The sequence below is a fragment of the Scomber japonicus genome, chromosome 14, assembly GCF_027409825.1.
Source record: "Scomber japonicus isolate fScoJap1 chromosome 14, fScoJap1.pri, whole genome shotgun sequence".
Taxonomy (NCBI): Eukaryota; Metazoa; Chordata; class Actinopteri; order Scombriformes; family Scombridae; genus Scomber; species Scomber japonicus.
In genome coordinates this window covers 18687993-18706578 of record NC_070591.1, presented here as the reverse complement: position 1 = coordinate 18706578, position 18586 = coordinate 18687993, and the positions used below count along the sequence as shown (strand labels likewise).

General features: G+C 42.1%; 1 protein-coding gene across 4 annotated transcripts in view; it reads left to right on the top strand.

Moving 5' to 3' along the window:
- Nucleotides 1-18586, top strand: part of slit1a (slit homolog 1a (Drosophila)) — an 85992-nt gene that overhangs the window by 48106 nt on the left and 19300 nt on the right. For 2 of the 4 annotated variants that reach the window (XM_053333349.1, XM_053333348.1), the window contains exons 5-13: nt 2316-2387; nt 3050-3121; nt 4312-4383; nt 5182-5357; nt 9419-9430; nt 9505-9607; nt 15513-15584; nt 18255-18326; nt 18429-18500. In XM_053333349.1, the coding sequence (XP_053189324.1) occupies nt 2316-2387; nt 3050-3121; nt 4312-4383; nt 5182-5357; nt 9419-9430; nt 9505-9607; nt 15513-15584; nt 18255-18326; nt 18429-18500 (723 nt within the window). Of the gene's footprint in view, nt 1-2315; nt 2388-3049; nt 3122-4311; nt 4384-5181; nt 5360-9418; nt 9431-9459; nt 9608-15512; nt 15585-18254; nt 18327-18428; nt 18501-18586 lie in introns of all 4 variants that reach the window. The other 2 variants (XM_053333346.1, XM_053333347.1) reach the window with 2 other exon arrangements.

Here is an 18586-nt window from a genome sequence, read left to right as displayed (position 1 = left end):
ATTCAGACACACATACAGATAGACATACCACACATCTCCCAGATGTCCTGGGGGAGAAGTCATTAACAGCATGTCTGCAGTTCAGTGCTACAGCATGCAGCATGTGTGTTGTTATGTTTGTTGCAGGGAGGTGAGGAGAAGGTGAGAGGACTAATTAGTCATCAGATAGAGTGCAGGGCCAGGTAGACCAAAAGCATTCCTCTCACATGGAGCCGCCTTGATAAGAGGCACCAATATAGCCCGGGTGCCAGACTGACTCAGCATTCAACTCTGCACTCATGCTGTTTTGCCAAGAGAACAACAAAGAAGCTGGCGAGAGCGCAACTGTTCTGGCTCCCATGCTCACTTGCAAGGAGACATGAAGCTGGTTTGATGTGTAGGATATGATCCTGCAAAATATGGCCGACTGGCAGAATAGATGGATTACTGTTGTATAATTGACTAAAATGCCTGCTAATAGTTAACCTCATATCTTGGTGAAAGCAGATGTTACTCAGATCTGCAGAAGAAATTTAACTCAAAAACCTTAGATGATGAAATTAGAATGTGCCATGAGATGGAATATTTATGTCCTCTATAAGCCAGCAAAGTTCATTTCATTTAAACATCTATACGTGTACGTCACATTTCTGTTCATTTGGAATAGCAGCCGGATGTCTATATAGCTGGAATGTGATGTATTTAAGGTAATTGCAATGCTTCTTCATTAGTTTATCCAGGGTATAAAGGGACTCATTTTATGGCCACTCAGTGTCATGTCATGTTAAATACACTGTCATCTTTTAACAGGATGTAATTGTAAAGACGAGGCAAGACACAACAAGTCACAATCGACCACCGACGTACAGCTTAAGCTCTATAGGACCTTTCACAATTCATTCACATCGCACACATTACTGAACTTTGCATGTTCAAGCAAAATGCACCATTTAGTTTTGGTTCAACAGTGGTCTTTGATTTATAATATTCAAAGAACAAAAGAGCAAACACACAAATTCCATGTTTAATTGTGGTGTATTTGCAGTGGATTGCAGAGTGTTGTTTTAATATTTGAATTCCTGTTCCAACAAAAGGGCACAACCACTCATTCATTAGCTCGATTGCACAACCCAACCGCTGTTGTGTATTTTGCCCTCTTGTTTTGTACCCCGTATCCCGTGTGTGCAGTTTGTAGGAAAACTCTGGAAAGGATGACCCAATTGGGACAGCATGTGAGAGTGTGGTGTCGTGGGAACTCGTCTTAACATTACCCCATATGACTTTATGAGAGAGTTGATGCTTGTATGTACATCATGGGATTTTATTCTGTGGTGCAAATGTATAATAAATACATTGAAATCATCAGAGTCTCACACAGTTGTGTTGTGTAGTATTATAGATTCTGGTGTTGTGCTAGAGCCTCTCTATGGGCAACGATAAGTACTCTGTTTACGTCTTTCCGAGCTGTGGAAGCCCTCCCTGTGTGTGTGTGTGTGTGTGTGCGTGTGTGGGTGTGTGGGTGTGTGTGTGTGTGTGCGCGCGCACGTGCATATATGTGTGTGTGTAGAAGAGGGGCAGAGCATTTCTGAATAAGGTTAGTTCACCATTTAAACGGCAGACAAAAGGCGCTGCTAATTAAAACTATGGCTACTTGTGTTTCACTCACTCTCCTTCCCTCCTCTCCTCTCTGACCCTCCCCTCTGCTCTCTCAGTCTCTTACTTTCCACACACATGCACTTTTCAAATGCCTAATTTGTACCCAGCGTTAAGCGTTGAACACACAATACTAAACGATAATGTTCTTTGTGTGGCCAGTCCTGTAATGAATCCACGCCACAGGCTCAGTGATGTCCCCTCATTGGTTGCTGTCCTGCTGCCCATTTGTTAGGTCTGTGTGTGCAGTCAGCGAGATGGACACCTCACACCAGAGCAGAGAACAAATTACAGCATGAGTGAACACTGAATAATACAGCCACTGTAAAATAACCACTCTACTGTGAGCTCTCCATGCAGTACCACACCTCGGGGTTTTGGCAAACATTAGAAAGAAAAAAAATCCCCCTTTGCTTTCTGTTCTGCACCAATGAGTATGGTTAAAGAAGGAGTGACGTTGAATAGAGTGTGCATTCTACTGGTTGAGAAGCATGCTTTGAGCACTGGAAGTCAAACGTTTACAGAGGAAATCATTTAAACATGTTAATATGGTTTCTAATAATGTGTTGTATTGTTTGTTTTTTAAACACAAACACCCTGCTTCAGGAACCAAACAAAGCTATCCTCAGTGGTTTGTGGATCATTTTTATGCAACTAATTTCCACTCATTGTTGTCTCCACAGAGATCTGAGCGAGAACTTCATCCAGTCCATCCCCAGAAAAGCTTTCAGAGGAGCTACAGACATCAAGAACCTGTGAGTACTTCACTCCTTCTTCCAGCAGGGATTGATGTACTGAAGGCTGCAAAGAGTCATTTAGTCTATAGAATATCAGTAAATAGCAAAAAATGCTCATCACAAATAATCAGGTATCTTATACGATATATGATATCTTACGTGTCTTGTTTTGGGCGAAAATTATTTTATTTGCTATCAGAGGAGAAAACCACAGTTTGGAACCAGTGACAGTTTCCCTTTTTTGTTTAAAAAATGACATTGATAATGATTAAATCAATCTTAGAGTCAGACATAATTATCAAAGCACTAAAATCCACACACTCTCAACACAATATAATTGAAGCATCTTAGCATTTGTTTTTGTGTGTGTTTAGCTTGCTGATTTAATGGTCCTCTGTATGAGTAACACATGCAATTGATGTATGTTCGATTAGCATATCATTGTGATTGAGTTGATATGCACATTCACACACAGATTTATGAGGCATATCGATGCAGATAAACAATCAGCAAAGTCCTCTATTGACACTTTCAGGGGTTACATGAGCCTAGACCAGTATCGATTTACCATAGTCCATCAGTGTACTACTTACTGTATCAATGACTACAACTACTCCACTGGGAGAAAGAAAGATTGTGTGTGTTTGAGTCTCTAACACCCTCTCTTGTGGGCTCTACAGTCAGCTGGATAAAAACCACATCAGCTGCATCGAGGATGGCGCCTTCAGAGCGCTGAGAGGCTTGGAAGTGTTGTAAGTATCTGAAGTGATGTTATTCAACCAGCCCCACCCTATATCATTCCATTTAAGCACTTAGTAAAATTAAGACATTGTTTTGCACTGATAATAACCATAACTAATACATACACATAGTGAGGCCTTTAATTAGTATGGCCTTGGTTATTATGCCAAAATACCCCCAGTGGGCCTCACGAGGAGGCCTGCATCATGGAGTCTAAGCTCCATTAACTCATTGTTCCACACAGTTGACAGCAGTGTTCCCCTCCATCACATTAACACCCCCCACACTCCACCCCACTCCTCTACCATATCTACACCCTATCCAGCCCTGGGCGGGCCATCTGACAAGGCGGCTCCTGCCATCCTGATGAAAAATCCCATTCAAGTGGGCATTCCACTCTGGATTTTTGAACGTTCAATTAATCATTCCTTGCCAAAATCATAATCGCAGGTCTTTGTTAGAGCTCTCCACCTGAAACAATGTACACTAACACTGCAGGTCGGGGGACAAAAGGAGTTTGACAGCCTTTCTATTTTTATGTTGAAAGACTGTGATGTGCATGTGTGTTTGTGAGGGTTTTTTCCCCCTTTTTTGAGGGGGTGGGGAGACAAAAAAAGCCATTAAAGGCTGCTTTCATGGCATGGATGGATTGCAGATGTAGCTATAGGATTGTCATAATGGTGTAAGAGGGGATGGGGGAGTTGTTTTGATGGGGTCTCTATGTATAGGTTTTATGGGGGAGGAGGACAGGTTGTGTTAAAAGGGGGGCAGGTTGAAATATGGTTAAGGGTTATTATGCTGATTGAAATGACCTGATTCTCTTGGTACAGCTGATGCCCTGGGTTCGAGGAAAGTGTGTGTGTGTGTGTGTGTGTGTGTGTGTGTGCGTGTGCGTGTGTGAGTGTGTGTGTGTGAGTGTGTGTATTGTATGTCTTTAGAACTACAAGTAGCTTGTGATCATGCCTGCATGCTTGTATGTGCATGTGTGCACGACCGTACGTGTGCGTGGGAGGTGCGAGGGCTTCCCATCTGCATGGAATGAAGTGTTATATTCCCAGTGGGATGCCACAAGGAGAGAAACGAGAGGGAGGATAGATCTAAAAACATGGAATGGTGGAGTGCACAACCAAAACTGAAGTATACATTTAAAAAAAATGGCTGCTCTGACAATGTGACTTTGTTTGCTCTTTTCTTCTCACAGGACACTGAACAACAACAACATTAGCAGCATCCCTGTTTCCAGCTTCAACCACATGCCCAAACTACGAACCTTGTAAGTCACACCTATCCTACCACATCACTCTATGATTCTGGGTGTATGATTTAAAATAATGTTCCACATGCATGCAGGCACAGTAAAGAAAGTGCTGAAGTCCCATATAATCTCAATGGGAGTAGATAGCTTCTGTCATTCCAGGCAGTGTTGGGAGGCTGCCATAACCACAGAGCACCACAGAAGGGTCTGTAACAAAGCCAGGGGCCATTACCCCCTCCATCCAAAACACACACAACAGGCCCAGATAGACACAAATAGTCTTTGAAGCCCATTGTGTATTGTGCATAATGTGTGATTACTAAATCTGAAATTATGTACAAATTAAAACATTTGCATGCCTGCAGAAACTCTCAGAGCCGTGACTCCACTGTTCTTGTGGTGGCTTTTTGGGCTTCCTTGCTCCCAGTGAGGTTTCATTTTATAGCTTTTCTGTTTGTGTGTACTGCATGTGTCTGTGCACACGGGTTTGCAAGTTAGTATATGTGTTCCAGAGGTCTACCGCACAAGAGCAAGAGTTATTCTGGACAGGCACAACATTCCAGGAATGCCGTGTTTGGGGCATTTGGTTTAGAAAAGTCCTCTTTAGTGTCCTTCCTTTAGAATGTGCCATTTACAGTCATCCATGTAGCATATCATTTAGTGTGTTTTGCCACAGTGGTTGGATGTGATGAGTGCTAAGAAAGAATATACACTTTATGCTATTTGTGTCTTCAGCTGCTGTCAAATCAGCTCACAAAAAAGACAAAAAAAAATCTTCAAGTAAGTCAAGGTTTCATTTTCTCTCTCTTTTAACAGCCGTCTCCACTCAAACAATCTCAACTGTGACTGTCACCTGGCGTGGTTGGCCCAGTGGCTCAGGCAGAGGCCTACAATTGGCCTATTCACCCAGTGTACTGCCCCATCTGAGCTCAAAGGTCTCAATGTGGCAGAGGTACAGAAACACGAATTCAGCTGCTCAGGTAAATCTTTCAGTGTTATTTACGCACTTTACAAGCAGGATGTACAGCAGTGCACTACTATGATTGTGCATATTTAATGGATATGGCAAGCTGATCTTATGAACTGATACATTTACAATCATTTTGTTGTACACTTTTATTCTACTTTGATCAAATCATTTATGCCAAAGAGTCTGCCCTAGCGAGTATGTGTGTTTTTGTGTCAGTGTGTTCACCTGGCAGCCACCTGACAGTTCCTTTGCCCCTGGGCAACCCCATGTCTCCCCTTTGGACCTATCATGTGTCTCTAGCTTTCAGGAGCTGGCAATGATGCCAGGAAAATGCTTGACATATAAACACACAGCTGCCCCCGCTGACAGTAGTAGCCCTCTCCTCAGTTGTCATTACTCATGGATTCTCACCTCTTTGGACACAGATTTTTGTGGCTTTGAACTATATTCTACTATGTGTGTGTGTGTGTGTGTGTGTGTGTGTGTGTGTGTGTGTGTGTGTGTGTGTGTGTGTGTGTTAGAGCATGTGCATGAGGGTGTGGCATGGTCTACACTGAGGTTATCATATCAGGACAATGGAAAAACAGCATGAGAACCTCCACTCCCCACAAGGCCATCTCACTATAACACCAGCTGCGAGGAGTGTTTGTGTCTGCATTTGTGTGTGTTTGTGGGTGTGTTTCTCCCCCTCTCTCTCCATGGGTTGTGATTTTTACACAGCCATACGGCGTGACAGCACAGATCATTAACTATTCATCGCCCAGGGAAGGAGACTCAAAGCGTGGGAGTGTAACCATTCCAGATATGAAAAGGGATCAGGGGGTGTCAGAGAAACTTTGGGGTCTAGAAAGTTGATGCATGATGGGGGGTTGCAGTTCATGTCTGTGGCATAACTGGTTCTCTGTGAGTGTAACTAATGGTCATTCATACTTTTTGGGTAAGACAAACAACAGGATGAACACATTAACTACCGCCATTATTTCAGCTTCTCTCTACAAGAATACATAGTCATGCATTTACGCAAACATGTGCACACACACACACACACACACACACACACACACAAACACATACACCCAGTTTCTTCTTGAGTGGATGAGTGACCAGAAGTTGAACTCCCTGTGAAGGACTCATTAGGGACTTGCTTGCTGGCACACACACACACACACACACACACACACACACACACTCACACACACACGTGTGTATACACAGTTTGTGCTGTGACCAGGCCAGGACACCTGCGGGGGATTTAGGTCAGGGTGGCGCTGTGTTGGAAGAGAGGAAGAGAAGAGCTGTATGTTGTTGTTGTTAAAAGCAGAGGGAAAAAAGGGGTTACAGCATATCATTAGTTATTGCAGCACTTGCAGCATCATGACTCACTGGCTATCACCCCAAGTGTTCGGCTGGAAAGCGTCACAAAATTGTAAATTTTGGTCGGTAATGAGCAGAGTAACACATTTACAGCTTCACTTCAAGGAATAATATCACACTTTCCAGTCAGCCAGTTGTTACCAAAGTGTTTTAAAAATCACATTAAAATTAAACAATCCAAAACCCGAATCCATGGCTCATTATTTTCCATTTTTAAAAAGCAATGAATTTTAACTATGTATTTATTATAAATAATTAAAAGACAGGAGAATAAAAATACTAAATATGTGGGTGAAAATTGGATTTTAAAAGTGAACATTTTCACAGCAAACACTCACACACCAATTTACTTTTACTTTTTAATTACTTAAAGGGACTCTGGTGCATGACCAGCAGCTCATTTGTGTCTCTTCCCTTTCTATTGCCAGAAGCATTTACTGACTATTCTTGTCACAAAACAATCTTGTTTACTTTAAACAGATGCACAGCAGGAAACACAACTGTTTTTGAGTACCTGAGGACTTAAGATCTTGGCAAAAATCTGTCTGCTCCTGCTCCTTTAAAATAAAGCAATAACAAATAATGGGTCTTATCTATATGCAGCAACATACCCAAATTATCTGAATTAGTTGTAATCCTCTGACTCTAGTTCAGATTAGAGTGGCTTTAGTTCATCTGAAGAGTTAGTCTGAATGATTTTATTGAGCTAAACATTTACAAGAAGGCACTGTGATCATTTACAAGAGGGGGAACTAAAAGGTTGGAAGCTTTGAATCTAATGCAGGATATAGGTGCCAATTTTTAGTTATTTGACAGAAAATGAATGACTGTTGCACTGAATTACTGCTCCCTAGGAATAATAAATGAAGTAAAAATATTATGTTTGAAATGAACTATAAATTGCTTGAGAGGTGAAATAAAACACAATTCCTGTATTGGGAAATGGGGAAGAAATGACTCTATGACGAGGGAGAAAGGAGTGAACTGGTGAACCTAAATCTTGCACTGAAGGGGAATTTCAGCGAGGAGTGAAATGGGAAGAAGCCAGTGATAACATTATATTTTGAAATGATGAGAGAAATGAGGTGAAGTGAGGTTAAATGTAAAATCTTGCGAGCAAATATACAGGAGTTAATGAGTTGAAGTGACAGTCATTGGCAAGACTGCAGAGGCTGGAAATGAGCACACTCAGAAGACTTGAAGTGAAGAGAGAGTGAACAAGACAGACAAAAGAGAAGGAGAGGGAAAGCCAATAAAACAAGGGAAATGGGACGGGAATAGAGCAATGGAGACAGGGAATGGGAAAGAGATGATGGGGAAAACAGAACTAGTAAGAGCAGGGGACGGGTGTACATCAAACAGCTTCACCTCAAGTATACCTGTCAGAGAGCTGTCATTGTTAAGGCCGCTCCAGCTGTGCTCTGCACTCTCCCTGATCCCAGTGCTGTCAAATATGCCATGTTAGATCAGAAGGGAGTTCTGCTCTGCCCTACACCTGATCCCAGATCTGTCAAATCTCTGCCATTCCAGATCACAGGCCCTCAGATCACGCAGGTTTAGCTATTGTGTGAACTGGGTGTGTTTATTCACACTTCTCGATCTTATTTGTTGCGTTTACTTGATTCAGCTCTCTAGCTGGGTAGTTGATAGTGATTGGCTAGATACGTAAAGCCTGACCTTAAACATTGCTTATTAACTGAATGGCCTGAGAGCTAGCGCCTGTAATTATATTGTTATGTATGATGTTTGGCAGCCACTTTTCAGTGGAGTTTTGTGCTCTCTCTATCACTGACTGTCACCATCACTTACTCTGTCTTCCTCTCCCCAAATCTCTATTCCCCCTTCGCTCTCTCTCTCTCCAACATTAGCTGAGCGATAGAAAGGAAGATAATCAAATATTCATGGTTTGAAACTCGGATTAGTAATGCTGTGTAAATGAGGCCATTTAAAAGTCTGTTTTATTCATTTTATCTGGGTTAGGCTTACATACACACACACACACACACACACACACACACACACACACACACCAAACACAGTTGTACCGGCAGTGCAAGCGCCTGCTCTTCACCACATCGTTGACAGTACCAGAGCTATTTGAACAGGTATCTAGAGACAGCGTGATGGGTTGTGTGCTCTGTATGCAAATTGAAAAGTTGAAATGTTTCAGAACAAATGGAAGTGAAGAGGTGGGGGTTGTAAAGCTGAATGTGCAGAATGGCACGAATTCCACCTAGAGAACACAGACTCAGGGGGAAAATTTGTGGAGAGATCAATGGATGTTATTGGGAGGCCTTCAATCATCACTCTGACTTTATTATTCATGTCTTTCTTCTCCTCTCACTATAACGTGGCATTCCTTTGATAGATAACCTAGTTTCTTGCCCACTGATTCTCAAGGATGTACGGCTTTACAATAAAGTCAAGAGGAGGATGTTTCATTTCTTTTTCTCAATGTCAAAAGCATCCCTGGGAATCCGTGTTCATTTGCAATTCAGCTTATAAAGCACAAAGTGTTGGTGACAAGAACAGCCGCAAAACAGGTTAAGCTCCACATGTGTGCAAGAGCTGCTCTGCATCACAGCACAAAATCCTCCAGCAAACAATCTGACACTGTAATCCTGCTTTAAGTCGTGCTGCTCTCACTGAAACCAAATTTATCTGCGCGCATTCACCTGCAGAAGCCAGATCTTCTTCTCTTCCTCCCAGTTCATCCCTCATGTTTTTCTCTCCTCTTCTTGTCTCTCCAGGTCAGCAGGAGTCGTCTGGCCTGCAGCCGTGCAGCACAGGTGGAGGCTCCTGCCCAGCCATGTGTACTTGCAGTAACAACATCGTGGACTGTCGAGGGAAAGGTCTAACTGCCATCCCAGCCAACCTGCCGGACAGCATGGCTGAGATGTAAGCACAACACCTGCTGGCTTAAACAGTCAATCAGGCACACCCAGTTAAATATTCCTTAAAGGCCAATTTAATACAAATAGTACACATTTTTCAGTGTGTACTGCAATCAAAATTATTTCCAACTTATTTAATCAAGCTTAAGTGTGAAAGAGCTCCATATGATTATCACAGAAATGCTTATTCAGCTTTTAAGTTATTTCTAAGTCTAAGTCTTTGCACATGAATTTGTAAATTAGTTTGCAAGGCAGACTTTAATACATCTTCAACACAGTAGTACAATACAACATCTGGTCCTGCACTATATTGCAGCTAAACTATTAGGCAAAGAACAAAAAGTATTAATTCTTTATATTTAATTTCCCAAAATGATAATGTGAGAAATCAACATTCCCTTAAAGTTATATGCAGCTTGGTGTAGGAAAGGTTTTAGTAAGATTTTGTTCAACAGATGACCTTGACGACAACTAGATTCTCTAGTTTTACTAGTTTGTCATATTTAAGAAGATCAGCTTAATAGAAATTGTTACCCTCAGCAGCAGATGAAAGTGATGCATTTCAGAGAAATTCAGGGACATCCACAGCTGCAATTTTTATTTGACACATGGCACTGCAGAGCATTTGTTTGAGTGTTTGCATTAAATATACTGTATGTATGTGTTTCCATATGTCTGTCTATGTATGCTCATGCAGTGGTTTAACAAGGCTGAGAGGATTTAAACATGAATGTTTTATGTATGGTGCTCTGGCTCTTTTCATCATGCATCAGCTGATAAAGAGACATCCATCCATTTGTTCTACACTGAGAGACACATGTAGACTTATAACTAAGGATGCACCAATCTGACTTTTTCAGTCCCTTTGCATGTCGACTGATACCTGATACCAATCCGATACCATTGTTTAATTAATAAACTGTATACCTCGCTGTGTGAAAAAAGACTGAAGGCAGGAGACTTGACTTAAACATTATTTCCTAATTTTGTAAAACAAGTTATTATTTATTATTAAAAAGATAAAATCCTTTTTTCTTTGTTTTCAGATATTGCAATTAAATAGCCTCTGGTAGATTTTATTGCAGTTACAGTGATATAACGAGTCTAGTCCATCACCTCCTGTTTTCTCCTAGTTTACTGTCTCTGTGTGGGCAGCACACACTGAGGGCTCGGCTCCATCCGAGGTGAACCATACAGCTCTTTAATACAGAGATCATTATCATAGCCATAAAGAAGATCTCTCATTAAGCCTTTGGTTTCTTCGCACTGAACCAAGCATAGCAGCATAATGTTGTTGCTGTGTTTTAAATAGTACGGTGTTGTTTCAGATTCAGAGGTTTGAGGCTGAGCTGCAGGGCCGGGTGGAGATGTGTGGGGAAGTTTATTTGTGCTATTGAATGTAACCGCTGTGAAACAATCAGAAAATAACGTTTTATTGATTCACTGGCTTTCTTACTGTCAGTTATTGGTTATTGGTCCTACACTATATTGCAGTTAAACTATTAGGCAAAGAACAACCGACACCCAGTACGCCCATGATGTAGCACACGTCGCAAACATAGAATTGAAGTGAATAGACTGGCCCTATTACCCGATACCCAATCTAGCTATTACGGTCTATACAGACGCAGATATCCAATATTAATATCTGTGCATCTCAACTTACAGGAGACTTTAAAAGGGACCTATTATTCTTTTTATAGTTTTTGTGTTATTTATATACTACTATCATGTTGGAGATCTATGTTAAACATGGTCAAAGTTCCGAAACTTGATGTACACACAAGTGGAAGTGCTCCCTGAAAGTCCAAAGCCAGGGCTTTAGCCTGCTCTGAACGATTCGTTTGAGACATTTTTTTCTATCTTGCTGACAAGTTGACGTCGTACATGCCCATAATCGGCCATCTGTTCCATAGCCTTGGTTGCTAAGGATGTTTCATGTGTTGTTTGCAATGTTCACTCGCATATTTCAAATTGAATTCCAACTCAAACATATGTAGTTGAGAAGTTGACATTTCAAGTAAAGAACAAGAAAAAGAAGTTAAATCCTACGAGTATAGTTAGTTTCATGGTTGGTTTACATAGCCTCCCGAGTGGCAGAAAGTGGGCTGTGACATAGCTTCTTGAAGCTAACCAATCAGAACAGAGTGAGCTCATCATGAGGGGGGCCTTTAGGAAACAGAAGCTAAAACGGCCTGTTTCAGACAGAAGCTGAGGGGATGCATAAAGATCCAGTATAAGATAAATAAGGATTTTTTTTTTTTTTGCTGTGAATCATGCAAAGATACTTTAGTAGAGTCGCAGAATAAAATATATAGAGCTGCAAATGAGCATAACAGGTCCCCCTTTAAAGTGAGACTACAGGCTCTTATCAGCTCAGATGGCTGTGAACCGCATGCGAGCGCTTTGCTAACATCCCTCCCTCAGTTTATCAGTCCTCCAACATCTGTCTGGGCATTAACTGTTTACGGCCCACATGCTATCAGCCTACTGTAATTCCCAGGAATGCAGGGCTAGACTTTTTAAGGTAGTGCTTTAATGTTCTTTATCGGGGCTTTAATGCCCCCGGCAGAAATCTGCATGAAATGGTAAAGCAACACCGTGATTTATGCACATTGAGAAAAAGGGAGGATGAAGGGAAAAAGCCAGCAGTTGAGTTGCATATCTTCCAAGGAGCATGTGTGTAGTGAGGAGGACACAGCAAGTTTCTAGGTCTCCTCCTCCCTATGGGGTCTGTTTATAAATACCCGGCTAACATGGAAGTCACAGATCCCATGTTCCCCAACAACCCTGACCCATTTCTAGTGCAGTGGTGTGCTAAATTTCCTAATTTGGACACACAGTTCACACTTCTCTGTATGTTATTGTCTAATGAAATGACCACCCAGAAAATACTGAAATGATTATTTAAAAGACATCACACAACCTGCATATTAACTTTTGAAATGTAAATATTCAAACGCAGCCTCAGCCTTCCACATCAATTTTTGCCATGTTTTATAGTTTGGAGACTTCTTCAGCATACCCTCCAGCTGTAATGTTCCACAAGTGGAGGATCCTGGACAGACAGTGATGTGATCTATGAGCCCAATAACCAGCGAGCAGCACTAATGGGAGAACAGGGAGACAGCTGAAAGATAATTCAACCATGCAGGTTTTATAGACTGTAGATTCTCTCCACACAGCAGACGAGTAAAGACATTTTTAAAGTCTCCCTGCCCTTCACATCTAATTGGTACTTAACCGTGTCCTGCTAATAAACTCTACTATGTTCTGATTCATCTTTTACAAGACTGGGGTGAAACACGGGCTTATATCATGTGCATTCCTCCTGTCCTGCCCATCAGAGCTTTAGTTTACAGGATATATTCCCAAAACGCACTTTTCTTCACTCTTTCTCCTCCCCTCTTGATTTTTTTTTTCATTCTTTCTTTCCCGGCTTGCCAAAATCACCACAGGCTGGTTTAAGGAGGCAGAGCAACAGTGAAGGAATAAAAAGGGAGGGCAGAGGGGGATTCCGCTCAAGAATTTGGTACAGCAGGTTTGATCTGTGCTTGAAGTTCATTATAAAATCAGTTTCAATTACAGCAAGGCGGGCTGCTGGGTATCAAGGCCAGCCTAATGCCTTGTTAATGAGGCACTCAAAAATTCACACACACACACACACACGCACACACACTTTCTTGAACATGCAAACACACACATGCTGCTCTCATTACATACAAATCGGAGAACTGCAACCTCCCTGCCCTGCTCTCCTCTAATGAATGCCAGTGTTGTGTTTATGGCTGTGGGGATGTGAACTGGTTTCTGTACTCCTCTCTTATGAGACCAGGCCCAGTTAGCCTAAACACTACCACAACAGATTATTATGCACCATAGTCTTTGTCTGCAATGACTGAACTCTGCCATAAAAATCCCCCCTCCCCGTGCCTTTCATCTGCCGCTGCGGTCCTGCCATCCATTTCTGACTCACGCACTGCTTGAATACCCAAAGGCGTAATGTGTTTCCCCTTAATGAAAACCATGCTCAGACCTTAATGAAAAGGATGAAGACCATTGATTGGGCTGATACAAACACCAGCTCACAGATACACATAAAGACACAAATACAAATGTTCAGTCTGATGAATTGGATAGGAGCCATTGATTGTCCGTCTGAAGGCAACTCTGAGAGATTTTTTTTTCTCCGCCGATTGGACAGATCAGCTCTTTTGTTGATTGGAGGGACTTAGACGCTTGCAAGTATTGATCCGCAAGAAGCAACCATTCGAAGGCTAAAAAGTTGTCAGACAGCTTTGTGTGCCCTTGTCTGGCTTTCTTAGACGGGTTTTGTTATACACTTACACACACCAGAGTACCACAGCATGTAGGCATGCATGTACGCAACCAGCTCTGAAACTGAACGCAAACAGCATGTAGAGTGCCAGACTGGTTTGGACCAGTCAGACAGACTGGTTGATGAGAGAAGGCGCTAAAGCCACTTGGCCCACCACGCTCCTGCATGGTGAGGGCAGGGGAACCACAGCGCTGTCACTCTGTTGTAAATCCACGGACACATTGGGACAGGCAGAGAAAAACAGACAGAGAGAGCACGTCCACCACAGGAATCTGTGGTCTGGAATCACTGCTATCCTAAGAATGTCAATTGTGCTCTTATATCACTCTATAAATGGAGGCCACTCCTTTGAAGAGGAAAGATTCTTGATTGAAAAATTTGGAAGTCACTTAAGTGGCTGTGGTTCATGTCTAACAAAACATTTACCCCCCATGAATAGACACAAACATCGCAATGCAGGGGGCCTAAGAGGCGTGTAGTAAATCTTAACTGTCGCTAATAGAATAATTAAATTGTGGAAATATTCCTGCCCTAAGTAATCAAATACTTTTAAGAGGGGGGTGATTAAAATTATAAGACAGATTTTCTAAATAGTTCTCATTTCCCTGTGGTGAGAAATGCCATTTTGATCTTTGGATTCCCTCACTAGCCCAGTTGTAGCTACTAGCCTACCACACCTCACATGGGACCATGTCTCCTGATCCTGCAGCCAGTTCCTCTGCTGGGAGGCAACATGGCAGGACAACCAGACAGGCCCACAGCTGGCTCCCTCTGGGCTCTGCTAAGCCTAGTTAAGGACAGTTTTAAAAGCTGTGAACTGACCTGCAGATAAACAGCCCACTGCTAGCTACACCAGGGAATTGGTCTGGGACAGAGTAGCAGCCGGCCTGAAATACACAGACATGCATGCCCACACTAATGGGGTTTAGTGATGCCTGTTTCCCCAGGACCATCTGAGACTGATTAGGGTTTGTGACTGTTCTGTACGAAATGACCAAGTGTGTATTTGTGTGTGTTTTCGTTCATTCATTTTTTTGGACTGTCAGTATGGTGAGATTTTGACAAACTTTTGCCTCAACTGCTCTTAGGCTCACATGAAAAAGTAAACTAAAAGAAGTCATATTTCACCTTGCCGTACAAAGTTTTCAGTGGATACTTTGCAGACACCCAGAGTATGAAGACAAATTTTACAAGAACAAGTGAGATCATTATTGATTTCAGGATCTTATATGAGAACATAAGTGCTGGAAACTATAAATGCGACATCAGGAAGAAATATGACTTTTAGCTGAAGGCCTTTACACCATCAAACTGAGACAGAGCCTTTTCCATCTGCACTTTAGTATTTAGTCCACAGCACTTTAGTATTCAGACTGTTTATTGGTTCTGAGGATGTTATGACTCTGACATGCCTGCACCTATTACAGCTGGGGAATAGATCTCCGCTAATATAATCAGGCCAATCACCAAGGGTCGGAGGTGATGGGGGGATTACTCAGTTCTGTTGCTATGGAGAAGTCTATTGTTTGGTTAACTGATGGTATCTTCTCTCCTCTCCTCTTTTCTCCAGACGTCTGGAGCAGAATGGGATTAAGTCTGTTCCTCCCGGAGCCTTCTCTCCCTACAAGAAACTGCGTAGGATGTAAGTACAGCAGTACACTCACCTCAGGGATAAATAATACAGATGAGAACAAGAGGTTGAAGGCTGGAAAAAGAAGCGACAATTGGCAGTCTTCACATTCTACTGCTAAGGAGCATGAAGTATTTATTTTGTCTGAGCCTAAAGAACATATTCTTGTTCTCAGACATGGGGTGGCATGGAAAGCAACCACTCTGATGCTACATGAGCATAATAACAGCTCTCATCTTTCATTTGCTGCGTACTGGTATTCCCCTGGCTAGTGTTGTCCAGTCTGTATGTGTGTTGTGCCTGCGTGGGCAAACTGTAAACTGCGGCTGGGATGATGAGGGGACGGCCAGTGTGCTGGAATGAGGGCTGAGGCTTCGCTCTCTGTGGGAATGAACACTGACATGCTGGTAGTTGAGACGGAGTGGTTTTTTACCCATTGACAGCCAGCCGTCCAGTCACCCAGGCAGGACGCACCAGTCAGCCAAACCCATAATGCCAACACCACCAGGCCTGACCGACATAGCAGCGGGGAGACAGAGGAAACGGAAGGTCAGGGAGTTTCCCTGCCCTTCTTAACGGATTCCACACTGCTTTATCATCAAGTCTAGGGACAGTTTTAAGTTCAAATGAGGTGAATACAGAGAAGTACAGCTAAAGCTTTATTTGCACAAAATAAAGGCAAAAACATGTCTTTTCTTTATTATGTTTACAAAAAAAATCTGTTCAAGTTTTTATGTAAAAGTGAAAGTAAGAGAAACTTAAATAGGTGGCAGTGCTTTTGTTGTTCAAATAGGATAGCCACCTTTTATCAAATATGATACCTGTGTGGTTTTGTTTCCATACAAGTTCTATGTACAGATTAAATATGATTACAGGTCCACCCATTTTAAGAAATCTAAATATTAACATATTAACAAATTGCTAGTGTAATCTTCTCCCAATGAAACTGTTATTATCTTATATAATTAATATAATCTATATATTTCTACAAAAATAAATGGTAGAATTAAATCGTTTTTTGTCACTGTATGTGCAAAAGCCGTGAATCGTACCGACTCAACCAGGTTAGGTTTTTACATTAAAGTAAATTAAACTTGACTCACAACTACAAAATGAAATGGATGTGACAAAAATGTAATTTGTCTTTAAACAATGGTATTCATATTGAATATTAATATTTTTTAAATGGTTGTCTATATTCATTGAAAATGAAACAAAATGTGTTTTTTATAGAAAATATACAAACCAGATCTAATGGCACTAAGAATGTCTATCTGTCTTCCATCTGGTCTTCCAAACAGACATGACCTGCTACTGTTGCTGCTGATTCTGCATTTAGCAACAACAATGCTCGGCTGCATGTCTTTGTTGACCCCTGGTGCATCTGTTGATTCAGCTGGCTGCGTGCCCCTCACTGGCCCGGCCTGTCCTATGTCCAATATCCCCAGTGTTTAGACAGCACTGATACATCATGTTGAATATGGTCACCCTTCCTGGGTCAGGTTCTGCAGATGTTAGTATTTATGTTTCATATTTTAGTGGCTTGTTCTGGCAAATTAGTAGTTAAATAATTGTTAAAAAATTGAACACTGAGTAAGTAAAAGTTATATATAGGCTTTTGCATGCATCATCTGACATTTGTTTGCTTATGTATGACATTTGCAGGTATGTGTGCAATGCCTTTCCTGACCCTGTGTGTCGTTTTATCCCAGTAAATGCCAGCCACACACATTCTCTTTCACCTTGTCCCAGTTTGGATGACCTACACATGAACCACTCCCTAAGACAGGGATGCAGTAACAGCCCTCACACACCAACACATACACAAACACACCAGTGTCTGAGTGTACAGACACACACCAGTGCAGATGTTGGCTCCTTTTGCTGCTTTTTTATTTCCAGGAAACCTCAGTCCTTTGCAAGAAGACAAATGGGTACTTATTTAACTGTTACCCCCAAATGAGAAAATATCCCTCTTCTTCACCACATGATGATTTTCCTTCAAAGGTATCCAGTCGACTGGAGTTCAGTCCACATACTCCATTAACTCTCTCCCTCCATCTGTCTTTCTCGCTTTCTGTCCCACTGTTCCTCTTTTACTGTTGCATTTACTCACACAGACACACACACATAAACACATAGACACACAGGCTTAGTGGTTATCCTGTGGGGAGAGGCCTGTGGATCCTATTAACAACAGCTATGTTCAGAGGCAGTCTACTGTATTTTGCTCTGGATTTCAGCCACACACTCCATTTTTACTTACACACAGGCACACACCCGCACACACACACACACACACACACACACACATACACACACATCATGAGACAACACAGAGCCAGTTGATAGGCCACAAATAATACAAGTAAATGTTTGGATTGGCTATGAGACTGTAGTCCGCTCCATTTCATCAAATCCCTTGAAGGGACGCACCATCAAATATGGGAAAGAGCTGGAACTCATCTTCATCTAACTCACACTACATTTACTTCCTCCTCTCTTGCCAGCAACAGGCAGGGGCCTTACATCCACCCCAGCTTCCTGTGAGGATGACACCCAATGACAGTGGGGTCAAACCCCCCCAGAGGAAACCAATTTAAACATTGACTCTTTCCACCAGACTTGAACACATTCCTCCATCTCCTTAACTGAATTTCTTGGCCCTCTTGTTTCAAATAGAGACCTGAGCAACAACCAGATCTCAGAGATAGCTCCCGATGCCTTCCAGGGTCTGCGCTCCCTCAACTCCCTGTAAGTGACCCTGTAGCCAAGCTTGTGCATGAATGTGTGCATAAATATAGTCTCAGTTGTCGTTTTCCGTGTCTTACGTACGTCTGTGTTATGATTTCTCAGCGTGCTGTATGGAAATAAGATCACCGACCTGCCCAATGGGGTGTTTGACGGCCTTTACGCCCTGCAACTGCTGTAAGTGGAACCCACACGCACTCTGCTGATGCACTGCAGGCATATACTGAATACCAGAATCATTTTACTCCCACTCAGTAAAGGAG